This window comes from Alligator mississippiensis, chromosome 2, assembly GCF_030867095.1.
Source record: "Alligator mississippiensis isolate rAllMis1 chromosome 2, rAllMis1, whole genome shotgun sequence".
Lineage (NCBI taxonomy): Eukaryota > Metazoa > Chordata > Crocodylia > Alligatoridae > Alligator > Alligator mississippiensis.
In genome coordinates this window covers 55,277-75,811 of record NC_081825.1, presented here as the reverse complement: position 1 = coordinate 75,811, position 20,535 = coordinate 55,277, and the positions used below count along the sequence as shown (strand labels likewise).

General features: G+C 55.8%; 1 protein-coding gene across 2 annotated transcripts; it reads left to right on the top strand.

Annotated features, from left to right (window-relative positions):
• The first annotated feature begins 1,640 nt into the window (after positions 1–1,640).
• Positions 1,641–19,012, top strand: LOC106737346 (zinc finger protein ZFP2). 2 transcript variants are annotated; one of them, XM_059721210.1, is made up of 9 exons: positions 1,641–1,698; positions 7,015–7,173; positions 7,782–7,992; positions 10,632–10,721; positions 11,056–11,219; positions 11,729–11,855; positions 14,605–14,721; positions 16,225–16,409; positions 16,892–19,012. In XM_059721210.1, exons 3-9 carry the CDS (start codon positions 7,824–7,826, stop codon positions 18,368–18,370), a joined length of 2,331 nt encoding a protein of 776 aa, XP_059577193.1. In that variant the 5' UTR covers positions 1,641–1,698; positions 7,015–7,173; positions 7,782–7,823; the 3' UTR covers positions 18,371–19,012. The 2 variants fall into 2 exon arrangements, with proteins under 2 accessions (XP_059577193.1, XP_059577194.1); XM_059721211.1 differs by lacking the exon at positions 1,641–1,698 and adding an exon at positions 1,719–1,767.
• The last annotated feature ends 1,523 nt before the right edge of the window (positions 19,013–20,535 follow it).

Sequence of the window (20,535 nt, the reverse complement as noted above, 5' to 3'; positions counted from 1 at the left end):
CCCTCTCCAATTGAAGGGATCAAAGCAGGTGCACAAGCACTATGGGAGGTGTAGGGACTCTTCTCCCCCCATAGAGCAGAGCCAGACCACCAATGGGGACTTAACCATATACCTTTTAATGAGAGAACAGTACTGGGAACATAACCAGTAGAAACCAGGGGGTATAGGGAACACTACAATGCTCCAAGGGGCAGGATTCAACAAAGGCTAGACGCTTACAGTCACAGACATACTCATCCAGTTGACAAAAGACAGGGTTAACCAAAATATAAAACACAAACAGCAGAACAAACAATACTGGTTGGTGAAATACAAAAGGCACAAGATACAAAACGTTAAAGGACAAGGAATATAGGGCCTCGGTACCTGGAGGGAGAGAAAGGGGGAAAACACAATGGCCCCTTTGCACCCCAAGAGGAATTTCTCCCTGTTAGCTCACTCACCCCAAGTCATACAAGCTGGGACTTGAATTCAGAGCTTCTACTTGGTGGGCAGAAACTACCACACAGCCACCAATGTTTGTACTGCTCCAAGCTGCTAGGGGTCTTGACCTTCAAGGAGCCCCAGCCTCACATCAAGCTGCCTGGCCTCTGATCGGAGGAGCTGGAAGCAGAGCTGGGAGCCTCTCAGGTCACTGCTCAGACCCTTGCTGGATCTGGGGAGCCTCTCCTGCTGGCCGTAGCCTCTCGTAGGGGATCCTGGAGCCGAGCTAGGGACCCTCTCCTGCTGGCTGCAGCCTCTCGTAGGGGATCCTGGAGTGCAGTGGGGAGCCTCTCCTGCTGGCCACAGCCTCTCGTAGGGGATCCTGGAGCCCAGCAGGAAGCCTCTCCTGCTGGCCGCAAGCCGCACTGCTGAGGGTCCAACTGCTGCCTCTAGGTCCTGCTCCTTCAGGCTCTTCTGGGGCAACTGCTCCTGCCCCGCTGGCTCAGCTCTTGCCAGCTTTTTGAATCTCCTTCTGGCAGGTCCCTGACCGGTCTCTTGAGAGTCAGCCCTGCTGCCCCTTTTATCCCGCTTCAGGTGACCCAAGGGGCCAATCAGGGGACAGGGAGGGTGAGTCTCTGGGGCCTGATTGGTGAGGAAAGGGAATCCCAAGTCCTCCAATCATCTTTTACCCCTTCAAAACGCCTGGGCTGGGCACTGCCAGCCAGCCTCTCACATGTTTATAAAATCTACGAAAATGCAGAGGAGGGAGTTTGGCAGAGAACTGGGTAGAGATGGAGGGGGGATCATGACTACAGAAGCAGCTGGCACAGTCAATCAGTGGAAAGAGGCAGCCCCCCCCCCCCCACCGCAATTGCACAGGATTGCCGGCGCGCTGTTACGCGCAGCCCACCCCAGAGCCAGCTGCATCTGCAGCCCTGTCACGCAGCCCGCCGAAGCCCTCTCTGCACCTGGCTACGCTGCTGCAGCCCGAGCCCGAGCCCGAGCCCGACGCTGGGCCAGGAGGCCGGGACCCCACGCAGGGGGCGGCAGCAGGGCCGGAACAGAGACAAAGCACAACCCCCGCCCCGCCCCGCAGCCCAGGAGGCCGAAGTTGGTGCTTCGCAGCCCTGACGCGGACCCCGCCCTCTGAGCAGCCCCGCCCGCGCCTCCTGCCAGCGAAGGGTTAATGGGGGAGGTGCAGCAACGTTTCGCTGACGTCATGTAACGTCACGTGTGCGACGCGGGAGGGAGGGGGTCGCGGAAGCAGCGGCCGAGGTTTGTGTTGGGCTCCCAGGAGCCCCCGCGGCAGGAAGGGGAGGCTGCAGGGAGTGGAGAGAGAGTGGGGTGAGGGGCTGCGGGTCTGGGGGGGCACCGGCCTTGGAAGGGGCTGTGGGGTAGGGGCTGCAGGTCGGGAGTGAAGGGTACCGGAGGCTGGGCAGGGGCTGTGGGTCGGGAGTGAGAGGCACCGGCAGCGCTGTGAGGGCAGGGGCTGTGGGTCGGGAGTGAGGGGCACTGGCAGCGCTGTGAGGGCAGGGGCTGTGGGTCGGGAGTGAGGGGCACCGGCAGCGCTGTGAGGGCAGGGGCTGTGGGTCGGGAGTGAGGGGCACCGGCAGCGCTGTGAGGGCAGGGGCTGTGGGTCGGGAGTGAGGGGCACCGGCAGCGCTGTGAGGGCAGGGGCTGTGGGTCGGGAGTGAGGGGCACCGGCAGGACTGGGGGGGCAGGGGCTGTGGGTCGGGAGTGAGGGGCACCGGCAGGACTGGGGGGGCAGGGGCTGTGGGTCGGGAGTGAGGGGCACTGGCAGCGCTGTGAGGGCAGGGGCTGTGGATCGGGAGTGAGAGGCACCAGCAGCGCTGTGAGGGCAGGGGCTGTGGATCGGGAGTGAGAGGCACCAGCAGCGCTGTGAGGGCAGGGGCTGTGGGTCGGGAGTGAGGGGCACTGGCAGCGCTGTGAGGGCAGGGGCTGTGGGTCGGGAGTGAGGGGCACTGGCAGCGCTGTGAGGGCAGGGGCTGTGGATCGGGAGTGAGAGGCACCGGCAGCGCTGTGAGGGCAGGGGCTGTGGGTCGGGAGTGAGAGGCACCAGCAGCGCTGTGAGGGCAGGGGCTGTGGGTCGGGAGTGAGAGGCACCGGCAGGACTGGGGGGGCAGGGGCTGTGGGTCGGTAGTGAGGGGCACTGGCAGCGCTGTGAGGGCAGGGGCTGTGGGTCGGGAGTGAGAGGCACCGGCAGCGCTGTGAGGGCAGGGGCTGTGGGTCGGTAGTGAGGGGCACTGGCAGCGCTGTGAGGGCAGGGGCTGTGGGTCGGGAGTGAGAGGCACCGGCAGCGCTGTGAGGGCAGGGGCTGTGGGTCGGTAGTGAGGGGCACTGGCAGCGCTGTGAGGGCAGGGGCTGTGGGTCGGGAGTGAGAGGCACCGGCAGCGCTGTGAGGGCAGGGGCTGTGGGTCGGGAGTGAGGGGCACCGGCAGCGCTGTGAGGGCAGGGGCTGTGGGTCGGGAGTGAGAGGCACTGGCAGCGCTGTGAGGGCAGGGGCTGTGGGTCGGGAGTGAGGGGCACCGGCAGGGCTGGGGGGGCAGGGGCTGTGGGTCGGGAGTGAGGGGCACCGGCAGCGCTGTGAGGGCAGGGGCTGTGGGTCGGGAGTGAGGGGCACCGGCAGCGCTGTGAGGGCAGGGGCTGTGGGTCGGGAGTGAGAGGCACCGGCAGGACTGGGGGGGCAGGGGCTGTGGGTCGGGAGTGAGAGGCACCGGCAGGACTGGGGGGGCAGGGGCTGTGGGTCGGGAGTGAGGGGCACTGGCAGCGCTGTGAGGGCAGGGGCTGTGGATCGGGAGTGAGAGGCACCGGCAGCGCTGTGAGGGCAGGGGCTGTGGATCGGGAGTGAGAGGCACCGGCAGGACTGGGGGGGCAGGGGCTGTGGGTCGGGAGTGAGGGGCACTGGCAGCGCTGTGAGGGCAGGGGCTGTGGATCGGGAGTGAGAGGCACCGGCAGCGCTGTGAGGGCAGGGGCTGTGGATCGGGAGTGAGAGGCACCGGCAGGACTGGGGGGGCAGGGGCTGTGGGTCGGGAGTGAGGAGCACCAACTGGGGGCAGGGGCTGTGGGTCAGGAGTGGGGGGCATTGGCAGTGCTGTTGGGGCAGGGACTGTGGGTCGGGAGTGGGGGGCACCAGCAGGGCTGGGGGGGCAGGGGCTTGGGGTGAGGAGTGGGGGGCACCAGCAGCGCTGTGAGGGCAGGGGCTGTGGGTCGGGAGTGAGGGGCACCAGCAGCGCTGTGAGGGTAGGGGCTGTGGATCGGGAGTGAGGGGCACCGGCAGGACTGGGGGGGCAGGGGCTGTGGGTCGGGAGTGAGGGGCACCGGCAGCGCTGTGAGGGCAGGGGCTGTGGGTCGGGAGTGAGGGGCACCAGCAGCGCTGTGAGGGCAGGGGCTGTGGGTCGGGAGTGAGGGGCACCGGCAGGACTGGGGGGGCAGGGGCTGTGGGTCGGGAGTGAGGGGCACCGGCAGCGCTGTGAGGGCAGGGGCTGTGGGTCGGGAGTGAGGGGCACTGGCAGCGCTGTGAGGGCAGGGGCTGTGGGTCGGGAGTGAGGGGCACCGGCAGCGCTGTGAGGGTAGGGGCTGTGGGTCGGGAGTGAGGGGCACCGGCAGCGCTGTGAGGGCAGGGGCTGTGGATCGGGAGTGAGAGGCACCGGCAGCGCTGTGAGGGCAGGGGCTGTGGGTCGGGAGTGAGGGGCACCGGCAGGACTGGGGGGGCAGGGGCTGTGGGTCGGGAGTGAGGGGCACCGGCAGCGCTGTGAGGGCAGGGGCTGTGGATCGGGAGTGAGGGGCACCGGCAGCGCTGTGAGGGCAGGGGCTGTGGATCGGGAGTGAGGGGCACCGGCAGGACTGGGGGGGCAGGGGCTGTGGGTCGGGAGTGAGGGGCACCGGCAGCGCTGTGAGGGCAGGGGCTGTGGGTCGGGAGTGAGGGGCACCGGCAGCGCTGTGAGGGCAGGGGCTGTGGATCGGGAGTGAGAGGCACCGGCAGGACTGGGGGGGCAGGGGCTGTGGGTCGGGAGTGAGGGGCACCGGCAGCGCTGTGAGGGCAGGGGCTGTGGGTCGGGAGTGAGGGGCACCGGCAGCGCTGTGAGGGCAGGGGCTGTGGATCGGGAGTGAGGGGCACCGGCAGGACTGGGGGGGCAGGGGCTGTGGGTCGGGAGTGAGGGGCACTGGCAGCACTGTGAGGGCAGGGGCTGTGGATTGGGAGTGAGAGGCACCGGCAGCGCTGCGAGGGCAGGGGCTGTGGATCGGGAGTGAGAGGCACCGGCAGGACTGGGGGGGCAGGGGCTGTGGGTCGGGAGTGAGGAGCACCAACTGGGGGCAGGGGCTGTGGGTCAGGAGTGGGGGGCATTGGCAGTGCTGTTGGGGCAGGGACTGTGGGTCGGGAGTGGGGGGCACCAGCAGGGCTGGGGGGGCAGGGGCTTGGGGTGAGGAGTGGGGGGCACCAGCAGCGCTGTGAGGGCAGGGGCTGTGGGTCGGGAGTGAGGGGCACCAGCAGCGCTGTGAGGGTAGGGGCTGTGGATCGGGAGTGAGGGGCACCGGCAGGACTGGGGGGGCAGGGGCTGTGGGTCGGGAGTGAGGGGCACCGGCAGCGCTGTGGATCGGGAGTGAGGGGCACCGGCAACGCTGTGAGGGCAGGGGCTGTGGATCGGGAGTGAGAGGCACCGGCAGGACTGGGGGGGCAGGGGCTGTGGGTCAGGAGTGAGGGGCACCGGCAGGACTGGGGGGGCAGGGGCTGTGGGTCGGGAGTGAGGAGTACCAACTGGGGGCAGGGGCTGTGGGTCAGGAGTGGGGGGCATTGGCAGTGCTGTGGGGGCAGGGACTGTGGGTCGGGAGTGGGGGGCACCAGCAGGGCTGGGGGGGCAGGGGCTTGGGGTGAGGAGTGGGGGGCACCAGCAGCGCTGTGAGGGCAGGGGCTGTGGGTTGGAAGGGGGGGGGCACCAGCAGGGCTCCAGGCCGGAGTGAAGAGGTGCCAGGCAGAGGGCTCCAGCAGTGTCGGGCTGTTGGTAGCTGTTACCCAGGCTGAGCCACCTGGCTATGGGTGGGGGTTGGGGGACCCTGGGCCATGTGGCGGTCACTGTCGGGGAGGGGGGCAGTGGGGAGAGGCTTTGTCCCCTCTGGGTGCTGCGGGGGAGAGGAGTAAGCGCTGAGGGGGCACTGGAGGCACTGTGAGGAGGGGACCGAGGCCACGCTAGGTGCCAGGCAAGAGCTGCAGGGCCTGGCATAGGTTGAGGGCGGGTATGAGGTGAGGGGGTAGGTGTTTGGAGTTTTATGAAGCTAGTCCCATCCTTGCAGCCTGTCTGGGGCAGAGGGGGAAGTGAGGATGACCATGAGGCTGCTCTGTGTGGGGACAGTCAGGGCTGGGCAGACCTAGGGGCTGGCTGGGGCAGGGGTCTTGGGTCTTCCATCATATGATAAGGAAGGGGAGTGTATGCTTAGGAGCAACCAACACGGGTTCATTCGAGGCAGGTCCTGTCAGACCAACCTGGTTGCCTTCTACGACCAGGTCACAAAATCCTTGGACCCAGGTGTCACGGTGGATGTAGTCTTTCTGGACTTTAGGAAGGCCTTCGACACTGTCTCTCACCCCATTCTCAGTAAAAAATTAGAAGATTGTGGTGTCGATGCCTACATAGTCAGATGGGTCGCCAGTTGGCTGGAGGGCTGCACTCAGAGAGTGGTGGTGGACGGGTCATTTTCGACCTGGAGGGATGTGGGCAGTGGGGTCCCCCAGGGCTCAGTCCTCGGGCCCGCACTGTTCAACATCTTCATCAGTGACTTAGATAAGGGGGTGAAAAGCACCTTGTTCAAATTCGCAGATGATACTAAGATGTGGGGAGAAGTGGGCACACTAGAAGGGAGGGACAGGCTGTAAATGGATCTGGATAGGTTACAGACACCAAGATGAACATGGGCTGCCAATGTGGGGACGCAGTCAGGAAGGCTAACTGCATCTTGTCATGCCGCTACAGCTGCATCATGAGCAGATGCAAGGAGGTGGTCCTCCCCCTCTATGTGACACTGGTCAGGCCACAGTTGGAGTACTGTGTCCGATTCTGGGCGCCGTACTTCAGGAGGGATGTGGACAACATCAAGAGGGTCCAGAGGAGGGCCACTCACATGATCATGGGGCAGCAGGGCAGGCCCTACAAGAAAAGGCTACAAGACCTAAACCTGTTCATCCTGCACAAGAGAAGGCTGAGAGGGGATCTTGTGGCCATCTATAAACTGACCAAGGGAGACCAGCAGGCAATGGGGGGCCTGTTCCCCCCGAGCACTACTGGGAATAACAAGGAATAACGGCCATAAGTTGACAGAGAGTAGGTTCAGAGTAACTATCAGGACGTGCTACATAGTCAAGGCGGCTAGGATCTAGAACCAACTTCCAAGGGAAGTGGTGCTTGCTCCTACCTTGGCGGTTGTCAAAAGGAGGCTAGATAGACACCTTGCTGGGGTCGTTTGACCCCAGCATTCTTGCCTGCCCATGACAGGGGGTCGGACTTAATGATCTGCTCAGGTCCCTTCTGACCCTACCTACTATGAAACTATGAGGTCTATGCTGTCTCCTTCCTGCAGGGCCCCGCAGACCGGACGCTGTGGGCAGGCACTGCGTGTGAGCGCAAGGCAGCGAAAGCCGAGGCCCTGACGGGGAGGCTTCTCCTGGGGGTGACGGTGGCTGCGCTGGATCCTGTGGCAGCTGTGGCCCTTCCCTTCGCAGCCCTGCTGCAGCCTGAGGTGACGCTGGAGGAGCAGGACCCAGGGGCTCTCCAGGCAGGAGCTGCAAGGCAGGATAAGTCCCTGCTGTCATCCAGCCTGGGATGGGGCGGGGGGTGTCCCCAAGGAGGTCGACACCATGGTAGTAAAGCAGCAGCTACAGGAGGAGCTGGTTCAACACCAGGCGATCCGGGGCAGGAGGCGATGCAGGCCATGCAGCCCCCTCCTGAGCCTGTGATTCTCTCAGAGACCCCACAGCTGGCACCAGGGACAACCTCCAGACCGCAGCAACCTGGCACCAGTGTTTCCAGGGCCTTTGTTACCTGGAAGCCGAGGGCCTGTGGGAGGTTTGTAGCTGCCTGTGGGAGCCCTGTCTGTTCTGTCTGGAGCCCTAGTGCCACAGCAAGGAGCAGGTCCTGGAGGTGGTGATGCTGAAGCAGTTCGTGAGCATCCTGCTGGGACTGGGGGCAGTGTGGGTCAGTGCCATGACCAAGGGGTCCCAGCTGTGACAAGTGGAGGATGAGAAGGTCCAGCTGAAAGCATTTAAACCTGATCATTCATGCTGCCATCCCCATCTTCACCTGCTTCCTGTTCCCACAGCTTCTCAGTGACATATATCTCATCCCCAGGTCACAACCAGTGTGAAGGTTGAGGAGGTGTCCTCAGACAAGATGCAGCCTAGTGGGGCACTGCAGGAGCCTGGTGATTCCTGGCTGAAGCAGCCAAAGGCCCATGGTGTAGACAGGCCTCTGGAGGAAGCAGGACAGAGGGAAACCCTTGCACCTCGGGACAAGCCACCTCACGTCCCCAAAGAGGAACCCCTGCCCCACCAGGAGTCAGGTGAGGTACAATATGGAGACCTGGCATGGGTCTGGATGCCTGAGAGGCCGTCCTTCATGCAGGGGGGGAGGCTTGAATGTCAGCCCCTGACGGGGATGCAATATTTGCAACCACGTGACTGGGCTGGGACAGAGCTCTGATCTCTGTGGGTGGCAGCTCACAGGCTGAGGCCCCTGATCCTTCTCCCTGCATGTGTACAGCTCCCAGAGAAAGAGGTTTTATCTTGGTTGGTCCCTTTCCTACTGCCAAGGCAACAATCAGTGATCTAATTGTTGTCAAGGTGGATTTTGATTTAAATCAAATCAATTTAAATTGAACCCAGCATGCATCCCTGCCTGTGGCAGGAGGTCAGGTTAGATGATCTGATCGGGTCCTTCCTGACCCTAGCTACTATGAAACTATGAAATCATAATTTCAATCATGATTTAATCATTGGTCAGGAAGCCTCTATTTAATCATTGTTTTCTACAAAAAATTAACTCTTGTTTGATATCCTGTATTCATTTAACTTCTTGAAACTTTACACTTTTCTAGAGAGGTAAGGGCTTGACTCTGTGTCCACAGACTCACAGAGAGACCAGAGGACTGATGGGTGGGTAATCACATCTGTTATCTCTCAGCCCCATATACTGCTGTTGGGACCTGTTTATAAAACTTTTCTAAAAAGGTTAAATGATTATACTGTCTCAAATAATACATAATTAGATGTTATAATTCCTAGCCCATTGTGATGTCTTGAATCATAGAAAAATAGGATTGTAAGGGACCTCAGGTGGTCATCTAGTCCAGGGATTGTCAACCTTTTTAAAAAGTATATGCTGGTGGCCAGATGCCTGGGGCCGGGGTGGGGAGGCAGGGCTGGCACACAAGCAGGCGGGGGCAGGGCTGGTGCACAGCCAGACATGGAGCAGGGAGACGGGGATGGTGGGCAGAGCCAGAGTGCCGCCGCCTCCCAGGGACAGCGCAGGGAAGCTCACCGGGCTGGTTGGTGGTGGCAGTAGCCACCACATGCAAGCTTCCCCGCCCACAGAAGGGTGGCACTGCTGTCACCTCAACCCACCCCAGCTCTGCTTCTGAGAGGCAGCGGCGCTCTGTCCCCACCCGCCTGCGTGCACCCCCTAGGACAGTTCCAAGTACCCCCAGAGGTATGCGTACCCCTGTTTGACAACCCCGATGTAGTCCAACCCGCTGCTCAAAGCAGGACCATCCCCAACTAGATCTTCCCAGCCAAAGCTTTGTCTAGCCAGGTCTTAAAAACTTCCAAGGATGGAGATTCCATCACATCTCTGGGTAACCTATTCCAGTGGTATGCTATCCTTCTAGTGAAATTTTTTTTCCTGATATTTAACCTAAACTTCCCTTGCTGCAACTTGAAACCATTGCTCCTTGTTCTATTATCTGCTACCACTGAGAGAGTGTCTAGCTTCATCCTCTTTCAAACCCCCTTCAGGTAGTTGAAGAATGCTATCACATCCCCCCTCAGTCTTCTCTTCTCTAGACTACCTAAGTCCAGTTCCCTCAGTCTTTCCTCACAAGTCATGTCCCCCAGCCTCCTCACCATTTTTGTTGCCCTCCACTGGACTCTCTTCAGTGCGTCCACATCCTTTCTGTAGTGAGGATCCTAAAACTGAACACAGAACTCCAACTGTGGCCTCACGAGTGCTGAACAGGGAAATAATCAGTTCCCTCGATCTGCTGGCAGTGCTTCTATCAATGGAGCCCAGGATGTTGTTGGCCTTCTTGGCAACAAGGGCACGCTGCTGGCTCATCTTCGGGTTATTGTCCCCTGTCACCCCCAGGTCCTTTTCTGCAGAGCTGCTGCCCAGCCAGTCAGCCCCAGCCTGTCCTGTTGCAGGGGATTGGCCCATCCTAAGTGCAGGACTTTGCACTTGTCCTTGTTGAACCTCATGAGATTTCTTTTGTCCCAATCCTCCAATTTGTCAAGAACACTCTGAATCCTAGTCCTACCCTCCAGCATATCTACTACTCCCCCCAGCTTGGTGTCATCTGCAAACTTGCTGAGGGTGCACTCCATCTCATCTTCCAGGTGGTTGATGAAGACATTGAACAAAACTGGCCCCAGGACTGACCCACAGGGCACGCCACTTGATACTGACTGCCAACTAGACATCAAGCCATTGACTTCTACCCTCTGAGCCTGATGCTCCAGTCAGTTCTCTATCCAGCTTACAGTCTATTCATCCAGCCCATACTTTCTTAGCTTGCCTATGAGAATACTGTGGAAGACTATATCAAAAACCTTGCTAAAATCAAGGTATACCACATCCACTGGTCTCCCCACATCCACAGAGCCAGTCACTTCATCATAGAAAGCAATAAGGTTGAGCTTTAAAAGTTCTTAAGTTAAAACTATCTTTTATATAGATTTATTTGTTTAAATAAGTGTCTTAAACCTCCCCCAAAAAAATATTAAATCAAAAAAATCTGATTTAAATTAAAAAATTGATTTTTTTCTTTTTAAATCATTTACTTTTTGTCCACCCTGATTGCTGTTCTACTCACCCCCAGGAGCCTTCTGTGTCCAATAAGGGGCTAGTGCAGGTGATGGGGAAATGAGACTCCCCAGTGGCCTCTGGATGCTTCAGGTACCGCTAACTCAGGCCTCTGTCCTACTGCAGATTCCCCTGAAACTGAAGAGATCTGGGAGTTGCCAGCATGTGGAAGCTCGTCAGGCTGGTGCCCCAAACAAGGCCCTTCCCAAGGAGCAGGTAAGGAGCGGTGGCTCTACCCTTTCCAGCAGCAAGGGGTACCCTCCAGCTGTCTGCCAGAACATTTTGATGAGGAGTACTCTGTTCCCACAGGCTCTGTCATGGTGCTGTGATCAGTACCCTGCACTGAGATGATTACTGGGGCTCATTTCCAGCTTCATACCTGTGTAGGTCTGTTAGCCAGACCTGTGGGACTTTGATTCTTTCGCTGCCCCCTTCATCCATACACTGAAGCCTCTGGCTGCCTCAGGCCCAGGCTACAGGAGACTAGCAGGGCTTTCCCCATGCCAGCTGCACTAGGGCTCATCTATGCACTCCCTTCCACACTCTGCAGGGACCCAGAGCAGAGCTGAGCAGCCTCCTGAGGACGGGCTTGTTAACCTGCAGCTGCAGAGGAGTTTCCCAGGGAGACTGGAGGAGAGGAACTCCGTGACACCTGAGCCAGGCCACGTGCGAAGGTGGCAGAGCAAACCTCCAAAGCCGGGGGAGAGCTTGGAGGTGAGCAGGGCACTAGGTCCAGTTGGGTGTGGGAGTATAGCTGGGGCAGAGCACAGGAGGAACCAGACATGGCACACAGGAGGAGCCAGGCATGACGTAAAGAGTTTCAGGTGCAGAGAGACCTGAAGAGCATCAGGCCTGTGGTGATGGAGGCTGCAAACACACCAGGATGCATTAGCAGGAGCTCCCTCCCAAGTGCAAATACCCAGAGGGTGCTGGCATGGGCAGGCCTGTCAGTGCATGGAGCCGGGGCTCCCTGCCCCTAAAAATGCTGCTTAGGCTGCCTCAAAGGACCAAGCAAATAAAATGTGATGATCTGGGATAAAGCTGACACATGAACTCCTATGTGCACTGCTGCATCCATATCACATGTCAACAGAAGACGGGAATATTGCACCCTTCCTATCATGGCTAAGCCTGCAGGTAGTTGTAATACAGAGTGACGGCAGACAGGGCTGTGGGGGCTGAAAGCAGCTGGAACGCTGAAGGTGTAATGTTTGTGCCTGCAGCTCCGGGAGGTGTTTGAGGACGTGGCTGTGTATTTCACACGGAAGGAGTGGGAGCTGCTGGAGGACAAAGACAAGGTGCTTTACCGGGACCAGATGCTGAGGAATTTCCAAGCCCTCGTTTCCCTGGGTAAAACTCTGGTTCTTGCTTCTCCCTGGACCTATGTGTACTCTGAATTTTATTGTCTTCTTCCTGTTTTTCAGCAGTCTCATCCTCATGCTCCTTTGACTGGACTGCTCTGTCAATGATCAGACTTCTCTCTCGCATCATATTGATAATATCCTCCTTCATTTGATTCACTCATATCTTCCCCATTCTTGCAGCTGCTGGTGCTTCCATATCCAGCAGTTTCTTGACAACATGATCTCCCTTTGCCTTCTCAACACATTCATATCATCTTCAATTCACTGTGCATAAATTCACTAACAGCTCTTCCTTGGGGATTATTTCTAATTTTCCCCTTCACTAGTGTGTCCTGTCCAAACACATGTAACAGTCCTAGTGTGGTCAGTTCGGTACTATCTAAATGCTTTTTTCTGCCTTTGGTTATGACCCAGCACAAGTTAATGGAAGCCTCATTAGCCTGTGCTACTATAACATGTGGATGGTGCATTTCCTCAACTCTTCCTCTAGTGGCATATGTACATGTGATGGAACCCTGGTACTTCTAACAAGGGGTCAATGCAAGCTTCTGTCCACATTCCTTCCTGACATCTTCATCTCTATAGACCAGAGACTCTGGCTTTGCTGTATTTACATTAAGATCTGTGCTCTCAAGCTTCCTCTCCCATTCTCCAAAGTTTTCTTATTCTCCTCCTAAAATCCTTCTGCAGATCAGACACCCCTCAGTGTGATAATAAGAAGTGGGCTAGGTACAGGGCTTAGTGAAAGCCATTTTTCTTTCTAAAGGATCTCCAATACAAGGGCTTGTGTGCAAGGTTGAGGAACTTACCTTTTACTAGGTCATTTTGCTTTTCTGATGCTTTCTTTCCCCTCTGCTTCCCCCAAAGGATTTTCTTAGGGAAGTTCTCAAATGCTTTCTGTAGCTCAACAAAGACCACATAGACCATTTCTACATTATGGGCTTTCACATGCCATGAAGTGTGTGTGTCTTTTTGCCTTCTTTTTGTCATTTCCATGACTTCCAAGGAACTTTTATACCTGGCAGTATTTGCCAACCTGTGAACCAGGGGGCAGTAAGTCAGGCCCTACGAGTGGAGGCTATGGGACGGGAACCTGTTCGGCCTCCACAAGAGAAGGCTGAGAGGGGATCTGGTGGCTGTCTACAAACTGGCCAAGGGGGACCAGCAGGCTGTGGGGGGGGGAGTCCATGTTCCCCCGAGTACTACCAGGAGTAATGAGGAACAACGGCCATAAATTGACTGAGAGTAGGTTCAGGCTAGATATCAGGAGGCACTACTTCACAGTCAGGGTGGCTAGGATCTAGAACCAGCTTCCAAGGGAAGTGGTGCGCACTCCTACCCTGGGGGTTTTCAAAAAGAGGCTAGACAATCGCCTAGCTGGGCTTGTTTGACCCCAGCATTCTTTCCTGCCCAGGGCAGGGGGTTGGACTTGATGATCTGCTTGGGTCCCTTCTGACTCTACCTACTATGAAACTATGGGCTGCCAATGTGGGGACGCAGGAAGGCTAACCACACCTTGTCATGCATCCACAGATGCATCACGAGCAGGTCCAAGGAGGTGATCCTGCCCCTCTATGCGACACTGGTAAGGCCACAGTTGGAGTACTGTGTCCAGTTCTGGGCACCGCACTTCAGGAGGGGTGTGGCCAGCATCGAGAGGGTCCAGAGGAGAGCCACTCGCATGGTCAAGGGGCAGCGTGGCAGACCCTATGAGGAGAAGCTTTGGGACCTGAACCTGTTCAGCCTCCACAAGAGAAGGCTGAGAGGGGATCTGGTGGCTGTCTGTAAACTTACCAGGGGGGACCAGCAGGCAATGGGAGAGTCCCTGTTCCCCTGAGCACTACCAGGAGTAATGAGGAACAACGGCCATAAGTTGACAGAGTAGATTCAGGCTGGACATCAGGAGGCACTACTTCACCATCAGGGCGGCCAGGAGCTGGAACCAATTTCCAAGGGAAGTGATGCTCACTCATACCCTGGGGGTCTTCAAAAGGAGGCTAGACAGCCACCTAGCTGGGGTCATTTGACCCCAGCATCCTTTCCTGCCCATGGCAGGGGGTCTAACTAGATGATCTGCTTAGGTCCCTTCTGACCCTACCTACTATGAAACTTTGAAACTCATCTCCGTTCCTGGGATGATCCTCCCATTTAGTGGGATGCTGGATTCAGTTACAGCTACAGTTATTATAATATCATCTTGTCCTGTGCCCTGGTGATGCTGATTTATCCTCTCTCCCAGAAATATTTCATTGTCAGTCACCTGTCACGGTTGCTTTTTACTGTCACGGGTCCTCACTTTAAACCTTTGCTGAGCATAAGCTTATTTCCATTCCTTTAACTAGAGTTCCACTGATGAGATAAATGGAATCTATCCATAAGTGTATCTATTGTCTCTTCATTTTGGTATTTTGAAAACAGTAAAAGCTTGATCTTTCTGCTCCCTAGTGCATCACAGATCATGCATCTCTGTGGCTATTCTTGGTGACTGTCAGTTTGATACCCTTTCTGTACCAGGGAGTGGTTGGTGCTTTGTTTCCTATGACCATTCCTCCACTACCTGTGTAACAAAGACTGCTATCTCTTCAAGCCTTCTCCCTGCAGCACCTTCTCTTTTACCCTAAACGCTTCCTCCTCAATGAAACCTTGAAATCATTGAATTCATTGCCCAAATCCTGGCTGGTTATTCTGCATCCAGTACCCAGTCACAAACACTCTTTAACCACTGTCCCAAACAGGATATCAAGGTCCCACACCGGATTTAATCTGCCACATCCAGCGAGGACAGGTGGAGCTCTGGGTCTGTGATGACGAGGATGGTGGGGAAATCTCAGGGTCGGAGGACCTGCTGCTAGGTGAGTTGTGGCTGTTCCCTCCACCCAACTCCCCTCAAAAATGTTCCATGCCCAGAGTGCCAGGGCAGCCTGCAAACTGCTGACATGCCCTATGCAGCCATTGCAGGGTGATGACCTGAAATACAGTGCATTATACTGTAATGTGTCCAGGCAAGTGTTGTTCCCCCCTCTTGAAATCCAGTGATATGGAGAGAAGCAACTTTTCCCTTCTTCTCCCCCTAATTACAGCTGTTACAGGAAAATTGAGTTTGCTTCTTGTTTTTTCAGTCCAGATATGGTTTCCCTGGGATACCATGATCTTAAATTTGCATCTTCACTCAGTAATGTAAGAGTTCATTCCCCAGCCCAAGGTAGCCATACCTCTTTAATACCCTCTCCCAGGACTTGATGGGATTTGTACTCTCCCCATGGAAATCAAGATGATATATAGAAGCTCTGTTTAACCATTCCTGTTAGACATGTGAGAAGCTGGGGCTTTTCCTGGCTTCTGGTCAGGTTGACCTGGAACCCAGGAAGTGTTTCATCATGTTCTCAGGCTGCATTAAATGGCTCCAGGGTGTGGGTGGGATTCAGAAGCTTTCATGTTGTGGGAGGAAAGCAATCCCCCATGTTTTGCACCAGAATTTTCCCATTCCTGTTTCCTCTCTAGAGCCCTGAATGTGACAAAGCCTAAGACTCAGCACAGAGTCCAGGTTCAGGGTCATGGCAAGGCCTTACACCCAGTTGTGATTCCTGCGAAACAGGCCACCTGGGATTTCTCAGCAGAGGAAATCTCCATGGGCTCATTCCCTGCAGCAGACTTTGACTTGGAAGCAAGCAGGTAGCACAGCCGTGCTCCTTTGAGAAGAAAGAGCCACAGACCTCACCTCACACACAGGTCCAGGGGACACATGCCCCCCATGTCTCCCCCTGGGTGTGTGGAGCTGCAGGAGCCGCACACCCTGGACAAGCCATAGCTCCATCCTGCGCCCTGCCCCACTCTACCCCTGCTGGGCAGTGCCTTCTCTGTCCCGACCCCACTCCCTCGCTCACCAGGGGGGCTTTGATCTGTCCCCCCATTCACCCCTTACTCCAGCAGACTTACCAGCTGGATGCTGCTTTCCAAGCTGCAAGGCTGCATATCAGCAGTTGGATCGATATCGGACAATATCGCTCTTTAATAATTGCCCATTGGTATCAGCTCAAAAAATCTTTATCGGTGCACACCTACTCTCATGTCCTTGTCTCAGAAGGGCCTGAGGTGATGGGGCTGACAGTTGGGACAGAAACCTTGAGAGTCTGACTCTGAACTCCCCTGAGTAGGGAACATTTAGCCCAGCACAAGGACCTGCCTTTCTGTCACCCCCAGCACATTGGGTTTTGCAAGGAAGACCTTGATTTCTTGAGGGAACACAAGGGCCAAGGTCCAGGCCTATTCAGGCCCATTCCAGCAGAAGGAATACCAATCTTTGCCCCTTGCCGGCAGGGCACGGACTAATCTGGAGTTTTCTCTTCCCCACGCAGGAGGTGCCTGGCTCCTGAACGGAGCTGAGGAGGAGACTCCTGTGGAAGGGCCTGCAAACCTGGAGCCACCATGGACTTCCCCAGGGCATTTGGGTGAGATGGACTCCCGGAGATCTGAGACGGAGCAATGGCCCAAGAGTCAGGGGAGACCCCAAAAGCAGATGAAGAATGTAGCAGTGAACCAGGTAAGATCTCCAATTGGGCATGAGAGTGGAGAAGGGGCAGAACCCAGAAAGAGCCCTGGGTGTAGGGAAGAATGTGTGTAGATGAGAGACGTAAAAATGCACTGGAAAGAAGCCCTCATCCTAGCCAAGACAGTGGGCAGGGTGTCAGAGGGAAGCAGGACCTCACTGCCAAGCAGAGGGGCAGAGCCCAGCCGTGCTCCAAGGTCAGGAAAACCTTTAACTACCCATCCCTCCTGGCTCTTCACAAGATAGGAAACGCTAGGAAACACTATGTATGTGTCAAGTGTGAGAAGCTGCCTCAACCCTGGTTGCTTACCTCCAGATCCATTCTGAAGAGCTCTCCCACTGCTTCACCAAATGTGGGAAGAGCTTTGTATGCCCCTCAGACCTGGACAAGCACCTATACGGACACGGGGGGGAAATGTCAGTACCGCTGTGTAATGTGTGGTAAGACCTTCCCCCATTTTTTCTCCCTGTCTTAGCACCAGCAAGTTCACCTAGGGAGGAAGACACACTGCTGCACTGTGTGTAGGAAGAACTTCATCACCTGGCAAGACCTGTCCCAGCATCAGTGTGTCCAGAGCGGAGAGCAGTCACACCATGGCACAAAGTGTGCAAAGAGCTTCAGGCAGCTCTCCAACCTGGCTAGGCACTGGTGCATGCATGCAAGGGAGAAGCCACATCAGTGTTCAGAGTGTGGGAAGAGCTTCACTCATTCCTTCAGCCTGACTCAACACCAGCGTATCCACACAGTGGAGAAGCCATATCAGTGCCTGGAGTGTGGTAAGAGCTTCACTCACTTCTTCAGCCTGGCTCAACACCAGCATATCCACACAGGGGAGAAGCCATATCAGTGCCCAGAGTGTGGTAAGAGCTTCACTCACTCGTTCAGCCTGGCTGAGCACCAGCGTATCCACACAGGAGAGAAGCCACATCAGTGCTCAGAATGTGGGAAGAGCTTCACTCGCTCCTTCAGCCTGGCTCAACACCAACGTATCCACACAGGGGAGAAGCCACATCAGTGCTCAGAGTGTGGGAAGACCTTCAACCATTCCAGAAACCTGAGAAGACACCGGCTTATCCACACGGGAGAGAAGCCACATCAGTGCTCGGAGTGTGGGAGGAGCTTCACCCTATCCTCAGACCTGGCCCGGCACCAGCGTATCCACACAGGGGAGAAACCACATCAGTGCTCGGAGTGTGGGAAGAGCTTCACCCGATCCTCCCACCTGATCCAGCACCAGCTCATCCACAGAGAAGAAAAACCACATCAGTGCCTGGAATGTGGGAAGAGCTTCACTCACTCCTTCAGCCTGGTGGAGCACCAGCGTATCCACACAGGAGAGAAGCCACATCAGTGCTCGGAGTGTGGGAAGAGCTTCACTCACTCCTCCAACCTGGCTCAACACCAGCGTATCCACACAGGAGAAAAACCGTATCAGTGCTTGGAGTGTGGGAAGAATTTCGCTCGCTCCACCAGCCTGGCTCAGCACCAGCGTATCCATGCAGGGGAGAAACCACATCAGTGTCTAGAGTGTGGGAAGAGCTACACCTACTCCTCTAACCTACTCCGGCACCAGCTCATCCACACGGGAGAGAAGCCACATCAGTGCTCAGAGTGTGGGAAGAGCTTCACTCAGTCCTTCCTCCTTGCTCAGCACCAGCGTATCCACACAGGGGAAAAACCATATCAGTGCTCAGCATGTGGGAAGAGCTTCACCCGATCCTCCCACCTGGCCCGACACCAGCTCATCCACACAGAGAAGAAACCACTTCAGTTGCTTGGAGTGTTGGAAATGCTTCCCTCGCTCCTCCAAACTGACCCAGCACCAGTGCATGCATATCTGGGGACATCCATAATCCTTCCAGCAATGCCGGAAGGGCTTGGGGACGTTTGCCTGCTCAGCACCCACCAGTGTCTTCATTCAGGCAAGGAGCCTCATGCTGGTGGACTGAGTTAAGCCATTGTTCAGCCCTTCTAGGCCCTGCAAAACTCAAAGAACACAGAGGCTGGCCTCCGAGTTTTGATGAGGGGGAGGGGTTAAAAACAAACACCTTGTGCAGAAGCCAGCCCAGATGCTTGGGGAACTTGTGAGGAGATTATCTTTAAATCAGCCTGGAGCTGTGCCATCCCCATTATTCTGTAAAAGCAGGCAGTGCTCCCAGGGGAAGAAGTGCTTTTACAATAGGGTGTCTTCCCTAAGACATCTGGCTCTAACTGACACCCAGGGACTCTTCTTGGCTACCTCCCAGCTTTGTCTTCCCTCCCGAATCCAGGATTCTGGTATTTGAGGCTCTTGAGTTGCAAGATGTGGGACATTTATGTCTAGGAAAGCATTCCCTGCCCTATACCCCAAACTTGCCTTTCCTTCTCACCAGATTACCCCTTTCCCAGGCCTGCACATGCCCATCAGGGTCTACAAGGAGCTGCTGGCGCCACCCCTTGAGCCCAATTTGGCAGGTTTTGGTTCTCATCCTCTCTCCAGAATTTTGCAGTGGCAGGTGACATATGTGTTGGCTACAAAGGACCAACACACAGGATCGTAATAAATTCTAATTTATTGTATGGGATATGAAGTTACCAATAAAATCATAAAGGCAGACTTTGAATTATGGGGGGGTACCGGCTACCTTAACACACACTGACACATACTTACACACACACAATTACTGCAGTAGTAGTGTAGCACTGATGTCGCTTATACCTATCCAAGGCCCTACCGGCCTCCTGTTGATGGACAGTTGAAGCTTGTCCGTGGCAGTGTCTTGTTCATAAGGGGGTCACCAGCTTTGTCCTTCTGTCTCGGTAGGTCGGGTGCTGGATGAGAGGGTGCCACTGACGGTCATGCTTCACTGCCTTTTATCCCTTCCCTGGCAAACTTCTGTGATTTCCCCCAGCATCATCTTGGCCGCCCAATGTAGAGGTCACTGTCCTGCATGGGTCTTGAGTAGTGCATGACAACTGTCAGTCACAGTCACTGGGGTTTCTCCCAATGGTGCAGTTTAGGGAGTCCACCCTTGACTTGATTGACTTAATGGCTGTATTGTAATGGGTTACAGGAATAGGCAATAGGGTGGGTGATCAGTCTCCTGCATTGATTAACTCAAACCGGATACCTTCCTCCTATCAGTCTGTGGCTTGGAGCTGTTAATTATTGCTGGTTAATTGTAACCGCAGCTGGATCTGCCTATTATAGTTTCATAGTAACTAGGGTCAGGAGGGACCTGATCAGATCATCTAGCCTGACCCCCTGCCACAGGCAGGAATGAATGCTGGGTTCACAAGACCCTAGACAGGTGATCATCTAACCTCTTTTTGAATTTGCCCAAGGTAGGGGCGAGGACCACTTCCCTAGGAAGTTGGTTCCAGATTCTGGCCACCCTAACTAAAATATTGCCTTCTGATCTCTAACCTAAACCTATTCTCCATCAACTTATTACCATTGTTCCTCGTCACCCCAGATGGTGCTGGGGAGAATAGGGCTCTTCCTATTTGCTGATGATCTCCCCTGATGAGTTTGTAGGCAGCCACCAGGTTTACTTAATCAGTCACTCAGATTTGCTCCCATTCATTCAGGAAACCAGCCCCAATGCAGGAATGCAATTCCAGTAATTACAATTCCAATGCAGTCTCATAGTAATAGTTCTAGTAATACAAGGTATGACTTCAAAGAAAAATATATTTGTTGAATGGTATAAAATACAGAATGCCAGGGTAAAGATGAGACAGATGAAATATAAAAAGAAATATACTTTAATCAATAAATGCACATGTGAGGTACTGAGGATTAATGGCTCCTGGGGACAATAAGATTCATAGATGTTAGGGTTGGAAGGGACCTCAGTAGGTCTTTGAGTCCGACCCCCTGCTCTGGGCAGGAAAGAGTGCTGGGGTCAGACAACCCCAGCCAGGTGCTTGTCCAGTCTCCTCTTGAAGACCCCCAATGTAGGGGAGAGCACCACCTCTCTTAGAAGCCCATTCCAGATTCTGGCAATCTTTACTGGTGAAGAAGTTCTTTCTAATGTCCAGCCTAAATCTGCTTTCTGTCAATTTGTGGCCATTGGTCCTAGTTACTCCAGGGGGTGCCCTAGTAAATAGAGCATCTCCTATTCCCTGCTGCCCTCT